Below are 8,568 nucleotides of genomic sequence, written 5' to 3' on the forward strand. Positions count from 1 at the left end.
ACCAGGGCTCCAAATATCACTCTTTCAGTGCCCTGTCTCTAAGAACACTCATCTTTGAAACCAAACAAGAGTGACATCTCTTTGCCTTTTCCTGCCACCCACAAGGAATCTCAGGACCTTCTCACTGATCTGACAAACAAGCTAGAAGGACTCCAGCTGCTGATCAGCACTGACCATCAGCCAGAAAACAACAGCATTTATTAAAATGGATTATATGACATTGTGAAGAATGTAACCAATGTCACTGAACAACTTGTGTAGAAATTGTTGAATGGGAACCTAAACTGTTGTGTAAACCTTCACCAAAAACACAATAAAATATTAATTAACAAAAAAAAAAAATAGATTCTACAAGCATTCACACGATGGGAAATGACATTTTAGGAACCAACCTTGTCCATACTGGATGATTATTTAGTTGATTTAAGACAAACATTCACTCTGTCCCCCTCCTCCTCCAACCCAGAGGACCTGTGCCCATTTAATATTTTTATAAAGATTAGAAAATCATTTTTGTTTAATATGTAAGTTAAAACTTGGCCTTTACATTGATCAAAGAGTCTATAGCAGAATCCTGATCAAAAGGAGGGAAATGTGGAACGTAATTCCAGATTCTCATGGAATCCAGACTTTCTGGAGCCATTCAGGCTAGATAACCCCCAAAACTATTGCTCTGAGGTAATCCTTAAATCTTAAAACTTAAGCCAAAAATATCCCCTGAAGTCTTCTTGAAACGAAACAATAGTTGAACTTAATCAGTAAAAAAAAATCTGTCTTGAGCATCATGCTCTTTTAAAGAACTCTGTATGGGATCACATTGGTAACAGCAACTGGAAAGGTTAGATATGAAGCTTAGGGGACAGTGAGGTTATGTTGACGGGGGAGGAACAATTCATAAAAGGAGGGTGAGGATGGTTGCACAACCTGAATGGAATCAATGTCACTGAATTATATGTGTAGAAATTGTTGAATTGGTGTATGTTCTGCTGTGTATATTTTCAACAATTAAAAAACAGATCCTATGAGCACCTGCATGTTTGGAAATGACATCTTAGAAACAATCTTTGTCCACTGCTGCATGAACTTTGTCCACTCCATCCTCCCCCTCCTCCTACCCAGAGGTCCCATGCCCATTTGATTTTTTTGCAAAGATTAGAAAATCGGTTTTTCTCTACTATGTTAAGTTAAAACTTGGTCTGTACAAATGGCCTTTGTTTTTCCCTCCAGAATATTCAGAAGAGGTTCTGCTTCTTAACCTGCGATGCAGCCAGTTACCTGGGAGATAACCTTCGTGGAATCGGATCCAAGTTTGTCAGCTCCTCCCAGATGCTTACCTCCTGCTCAGAATGCCCCACCCTTTTTGTGGACGCCGAGACTGTGAGTATTCCCAGTCCTGCTCTGGCCCTGGTAGCCTGCCGAGCTGATGGTGTGGAGCTTCTGAGTAGCTGATTGGGTTGTGTGTTGTTTTAAACATATCCCCAGTGTTTGTGAGCAGCGCTGGGTTGTGATATGTCTCCTAAAGATTGTGACGTGACTCCTCGGAGTCTGCAGAGTAATTACTGCACATCGCAGCCCAGATCAAGGAAAAAGACATTTTAGAGAAGCAGAAGAAAACTCCACCTCTGTGCCCTCTCCACGTGCTTCGCACCTCTCTCTGGTGGCTTTGACTTTGACAGCTGTGAGTATAGTGGGAGAACCACTGAACCAGCCTGGCCGACCCCTACACTGCCAGGTTGGCCAGCTATAGACACAGGTCACTACTTCCCCCACCCCCAAGTCCCAAATACAATGACTGGCTGTCCTTTGGATTCTAACAATGAATGATAAGTTTTAAAGCGTGGAGAGAATAGTCTCGGGCTGACAGTTGAATCAGTACGTTATGAATCAGGACTTCTAACTCTGCCAGACTGACTAGCTCTTAGAGAGCAGGGCTTGTATGTTACCTTTTTCTACGCCACCTCCCCCATGCATCTCACAGAACAGCATGTTTGCCGAGTGATTGCCAAGGTTTGGAGCCACTGAGGACGCGCTTTCATTTTAAAAGTCTCTGAAAAATCGGTCTTCTTAAGAACTTGAGGAGTGATTGGCTGTCTTGTAGCAAAGAATGCAACATGAGGAATCAATCTATTTTAAATGATCTGAATTGTATATTAAATTCAAAATCAGTTTGAAGGTCTCTTTGGAGATTGTCTGCACACTACCATGTTTTTCCCAAATAACGCACCCACGTAAATAATGCGTGGAAATAATAAAATTAAGTGAACAATTCTGGGATCGCGCACCCATGCATATACTGCACATGTCTCAAGACATTTCCAGAAGTGCATTTCGTCCTTATTCACCGTCCTCCCATATTACAAGTAAATCATATTGTCCTATTCATTTTATTTCATTCTGTTTATTTTCTTTAATCTCTTGCTTCTGTGTATAAAATAGTCTGAAAATGTTACTTTTGATCATAATTGTATAGTAAAGATATAAACCACGGCCACAAAGTCATGGATCGAGTTTGGTAGCCCCTCGGTAATCAGAAAATAAACAATCGAAACTGTGCATTTGTTTCTATTAATTTAATTCAATTTAAATTGATAATTATAGCGCATTAGCTCGACAGTTGAATTCAAAAACCTTCTCAGATCATCTCATGAAACCATTAGGTTATGTTAAGTCTGCTTATTTCACAGTTTAATTATGTCTTCTTGGTGTCAATTGAAGTCAGCAACATGTAAAAAGAATTGGCATAGCGCACTTACAAAAATAACATGCAAGGGGGTTGCGCCGTTGGAAAAAGAACATGTAACACATGCATTATTTGCAAAAAAAATACAGTACTTGAGTATTATTGGATAAAGATAGTAGAGTTCATGCATAAAATAGATATCATACCTTAATGTAGTCTTCTGTGGAATACTTGTTAAGACTTGTCTGTCTATACTGATGCGAGAAAAACTTGGTATTTTCATAGGATGCTTGTATTAGCAAGCTAACATTACAATTGCAGCCGACAGTAAAGCAGAATGACAGATTTCACAGCTTATTGAAACAGATACCACTGCCATCCCTTAACATTACTTGGAAATATCCTTCTCGTTTCTCTCTGTGTAGCCATGCCTTTGTGCTGGTATCTCTCTAGTTGTTTTAACACACATTATTTTCCTGTCTTTAGCTCCTTTCCTGTGGACTTCTGGACAAGCTCAAGTTCAGCGTTTTAGAATTGCAAGAATATTTGGATACCTACAACAACAGAAAAGAGGCCACTCTCTCAGTAAGCTTTTGTGTTTCTGTGCATATACACGCAGTTAGAACCCAGTGAAGCCAGCCACTAAGAGTTCAGGGGAGGTGCTGTGATTAACCTAAGATAAGCCCTTTTGAGAATAGAAGACAGACTTCCTCTTTTCCTCTGTTAGGGATTCAGTTCCAATTTAATGGTGGGTGAACTGTGGTAGTATCGCTTATATAAGTGATACCTACAAAAAAGAAATTTTTCAGCTTTCACTTTTTTTCTTAATATTTTTATTAGAGTGAAAGTATACAGAACTAAAGATACACCATTTGAACAATTTCTACGTGTACAATTCAGTGACACTGGTTACGTTCTTCAAGTTGTGCAGCCTTCTCACTATCCTTTCCCACATTATTCTACCACTGTTATCTTAAACTCCCTGCCCTCTAAGCTTCCCATCCAACCTTTGGAGTAGTTGTTGTCAATTTGATCTCACATAGGTAACTCTTTAAAAGAGCACAATGCTCAAGGTAGCCATACTTTACCAATTAAGATAAGCTAGCTATCTTCTGGTCAAAGAAGACTTCAGGGGATAGTTTTGGTTTAAGGTTTAAAGTTTAACGATTATTTCAGGGCACTAGTTTCTTGGTTGCATCCATTAACAATTGCCTCCGTTGGCATGAGACCAGAAGAACTGGATAGTGCCCAGCTACCATTCCTGAACATTTTGATCAAAGATTCTATAGAAGAATCCTGATCAAAAGGGGGAAAATGTAGAACAGAATTTCACATTCTAAATGGAATCCAGACTTTCTGGAGCCATTGAGGCTGGATGAACCCTCAGCTTTCACTTTTAACCCCTTAATGTCCCCACCAAGAAATTGGAAAAAGTGGGCATCTGCTGGCTATGTACTTTATCAATGTATATTTTCTCAGAGATTTGAAATGTTTGATTACTTCCTTCTAGGGTTAGCCAAACCCAAAACTAGTTGTACTGCATCTCACCACTCTCGTCTTCTTAACCACTCTTGGTAGCTGTTTCTCTTGTCTGCATGGCTTTTGTTGACCTTCGCGCATGCTCTTTATTGTTTGCTTCCTTCGTAGGTCTAGATTGTAAAACGTTAGAGACAAACTGTCTCAGTCATCTAGTGCTGCTCTAACAGAGATACCACAAGTGGATGGCTTTACAAAAGAAAAGTTTATTCTCTCACAGTCCAGTAGGCTACAAGTCCAAATTCAGGGCATCAGCTCCAGGAGAAGGCTTTCTCTCTCTCTGTCGGCTCTGGAGAAAGGTCCTTGTGCTGCATCAGTCTTCCTTTGATCTAGGAGCATCTCAGTGCAGGAACCTCAGGTCCAAAGGACGTGCTCTGTTCCCGGCGCTGCTTTCTTGGTGGTATGAGGTTCCCATGTGTCTCTGCTTGCTTCTCTCTTTTATATCTCAAAAGAGATTGGCTTAAGACACTATCCAATCTTGTATACCTCATCAGTATAACTGCCACTAATCCATCTTATTAGATCATAGTGATAGAGTTTACAACACATAGGAAATCACATCAGATTACAGAATGGTACACAATCATACAATACCGGGAATCATGACCCAGCCAAGTTGACAGATATTTTTGGGTGACACAATTCAATCCATAACAGTTCCCATTTGACAATTTCTACACAAATTGTTCAGTGACATTAGTTACATTTTTCACAACGTGTCAACATTCTCTTTAGTTGCGTACTGGTGGTTCTGTTTCCAGTACTCTAGTTTCCCTGCCCCCTTATCTTCTCATCTTTGCTTTAGAGAATTGTTGACCTTTTGGACTCATAGAGATGGTTTTTCACGGAAGCACTGTACTCACAGGTAATACCCTTTATTTTGTGTGCCAACCAGTTATTCTGCTGAAAGGTGAACTCAGAGACAGTTTCAGTTCAAGGTTTAAAGAGTATCTCAGGACTATAGTCTCAGGGAGTCCTCTGGTCTCAACTGGTCCAGTATTTCTGGACTTTCTAAGAACTTAAGTTCTGTTCCATGTTTTTCTCCCATTCTGTCATGATCCATCTATTGTGGCTCTGATCAGAATGGTCAGTAGTGGTAGCCAGGTACCACCTAGTTCTTCTAGTCTCAGGGTAGATGAGGCCGTGGCTCGTGTAGGCTGTTAGCCCTGTAGACTAGTTTCTTCTCTGAGACTCTAGTTTCCTTCTTTCTCTTCTGCTTCTGACAAGACCAATAGTTGTATCTTAGATGGCTGCCCACTAGCTTTTAAGACCCTAAATGCTACTCACCTCACTAGGATGTAGAACATGAACTTTGTGAACTGTATTTTGCCAGTTGACTGAGTTGTCCCATGAGACTAAGGTCCTAAGCCTTCAAACTCAGAGCTGTCATTGTTTTCTTCTGTGATCCTTTCATTCTGGTTGGAGAACAAGCCAGTCTTTTCATGGCACGTGTGGATTTCAGTTCTCTAGTGCTCATTGCTTTCTACCCAAAGGTTCCTCTCCACATCTGTGTTAGATGCTATCCCAGATGCTTAAGGCTGACAGAACCTCTAAGTAACTGAGCCATTAGTATAGGAGCTTTTCTTACCATGAAGTAGATCTGCCCAAAAGAAGCCTCTCGACAGAGAAGTAGGTCAGGTCGTGTTGACCAAAATATGTTTAAAACCAGTTGCCATTGACTCAATTCCCACTCACGGCGAACCCGTGTGTGTCAGAGTAGAACTGTGCTCCATAGGGTTTTCAGTGGCTGATTTTTTCAGAAGAAGATCGCCAGGCTTTTCTTCTGAGTCACCTCTGGGTGGACTCAAACCACCAGCCTATCAGTAAGCAGCCAAGCACATTAACCATTTGCACCACCCAAAACCCAAAAACCAAACCCATTGTCCTTGAGTCAATTCCAACTCATAGCAACCCTATAGGATAGAGTAGAACTGCCCCGTGGGGTATCCAAGGTTGTAATCTTTACGGAAGCAGACTGCCATATCTTTGTCCCATGCAGTGGCTGGTGGGTTTGAACTGCCAACCTTTTGGTTAGCAGCCAAGCGCTTAACCACTGCACCACCAGGCCTCTTGCACCACCCAGGAACTCCAAAAACATGATTATATAACAAAAAGTTTGAAACAACCTAACCTGTGAGAAAATGTCAGCATCTTATAATGTCTATCCTACAGAAAGTTTCTAACTATACATAAATTTGTTTTAATTTATACCTAAATTATGAATGGTCTTGTAAAACCAGTCCCCAGGGTGACATGTCACAATGTTGAAATTATGTTTTTAAATGCTCATCCCCAAACCGACATTCACAGATACTTTAATTTCAAACAGTTAACCTGGAACCCAAAGAAATGATCCTTTTCATAAGTCACTGTAGCAATAATTTCTTTTTCTTTCTCTTTCTTGCTTCCTTCCTTCATTGACTTATTGATCGATGGGAGGCTTAACAAATTTTCCCCGACAGAACGGATGTAAAAATGTCCTCGGGACATCGCTGATTTTACTGTTATGCATCTCTTTTTCCGAAAACAGTGGCTCGCAAATTGCAAGGCGACATTTGCCGGAGGATCAAGGGATGGAGTAATTACCTGCCAACCAGGGGACTCGGAAGAAAAGGTAATAAAAGTCTGTGAGAATCTCTCTCTTCTGTGCTCTGGCATCGTATGTTGGTTTTGACCCACGCAAGAAGGAAGGACCCCGCAAAGTCGGCCATACCAGAATTCCCATGAGCCCAAATAGAGTAAGACGGAGTGACGTCAAGCCAAGCGTGACTGTGTGTTGATGTGAGTTGGGGCTGATTTTCTCTCTTCTTTTTGGAAAAAAGTAGTGGTATAAAAATAACCTGTTTGCTGGACCCTGGCTAACGATACTAATCATTTCCTAATAAATTGTTGTGAAGTCAGAATATAAAACCAAATTTCATTCATTCTTCACTTAGTTCCTTCAGGAAAGGAGGTCTCGGTTGATCTTTTAGCAATCACTCTAAAACTGACTTTTCGTTCAGATTTCCTTTAACTGTGCGCCTTGAACAAGCTAGCTTGTAAACGTCTGCTGTAATTGTAAAGGAAATGGGGGAGAAGAGTGTGAATGGATTAAAATCGTCCATTCAGCAGGTGTGAGTGAGTGCCTTCTGTATGGCCCATACAGACGATGGATACATACTGAGCAACAGACAAAGCCTCTGCCCTCACAGAGCTTACGGACTTGGCACAGAGACAAACCTTAACGGGAAGATCACACAGGTATAGACCACAGTGAGAACCAAGAGAGAAAGGCAACAACAGTAAGCTATGAGAACACATAGGGGGAGGGGACTTCTGGGAAGGCTTCTCTGTGGAAGTGCCATTGAAGCTGACGTCTAAAGTACGAGCTAGAGTTAAGGAAGTGAAGGGGGCAGGTGGAGAGCCTGTGCAAAGGCCCTGAGGCAGGAGAGAACCTGGCCTTTTGCAAGAACTCCATGTATTCAGTGCAGAAAGTTGATAAGGAGAAAAATTTGAGAAGAGTGTAGAGAAGCTGGCAGAAGCCAGACTATGCAAGGCTTGGGTCTTCATCTTAGCAGCCTTAGCTCTTAACCACCGCCCCACCAGGGCTCCATCTTAGCGGCAATAGTAAGCAATTGAAAAGTTTTAACAGGAGTATATGATTAAATTAAGAAGCCCTGATGGTGCAATGGTTAAGCACTTGGCTGCTAACCAAAATGTTGGTGGTTCGAACCCACCCAGCGGATCTTCAAAAGAAAGACCTGGCGATCTGCTCCCGTAAAGATCATTGTTATTGTTGTTAGATGCCATCAAGTCGGTCTCGACCCGTAGTGACCCTATGTACTACAGAACGAAAAACTGCCCAGTCCTGCACCATGCTCACAGTCGTTGTTATGCTCCAGCCCATTGTCGCAGACACGTGTCAATCTATCTCGTTGAGCGTCTTCCGCTTTTTTGCTGACCCTCTACTTTACCAAGCATGATGTCCTTCTCCAGGGACTGGTCCCTCCTGACAACATGTACAAAGTAAGTAAGATGTAGTCTCGCTATCCTTGCCTCTAAGGAGCATTCTGGTTGTACTTCTTCCAAGACTGATTTGTTGGTTCTTTTGGCGGTCCACGATATAGTCAACACTTTTCTCCAACACCACAATTCAAAGGCGTCAATTCTTCTTCGGTCTTCCTTATTTATTGTTTAGCTTTTGCATGCATATGATGTGATTGCAGATATCACGGCCTGGGTCAGACGCTTAGTCCTCAAGGTGACATCTTTGCTTTTCAACACTTCAAAGAAGTGTTTTGCAGGAGATTTGCCCAATGCAATGCATCGTTTGATTTCTTGACTGCTGCTTCCATGGGTGTTGATTGTGAATC

At 41.6% G+C, this 8,568-nt stretch overlaps 1 protein-coding gene across 1 annotated transcript in view; it reads left to right on the forward strand.

The window, feature by feature from the left end:
• The window catches only part of FRY (FRY microtubule binding protein), a 314,552-nt gene that overhangs the window by 289,256 nt on the left and 16,728 nt on the right, over positions 1-8,568 (forward strand). Inside the window, exons 52-54 of the mRNA XM_023740362.1 lie at positions 1,228-1,377; positions 3,167-3,265; positions 6,747-6,830. Coding sequence (XP_023596130.1) covers positions 1,228-1,377; positions 3,167-3,265; positions 6,747-6,830 — 333 coding nt within the window. The remainder of the gene's footprint in view (positions 1-1,227; positions 1,378-3,166; positions 3,266-6,746; positions 6,831-8,568) is intronic.

The sequence above is a fragment of the Trichechus manatus genome, unplaced genomic scaffold, assembly GCF_000243295.1.
Source record: "Trichechus manatus latirostris isolate Lorelei unplaced genomic scaffold, TriManLat1.0 scaffold00153, whole genome shotgun sequence".
Taxonomy (NCBI): Eukaryota; Metazoa; Chordata; class Mammalia; order Sirenia; family Trichechidae; genus Trichechus; species Trichechus manatus.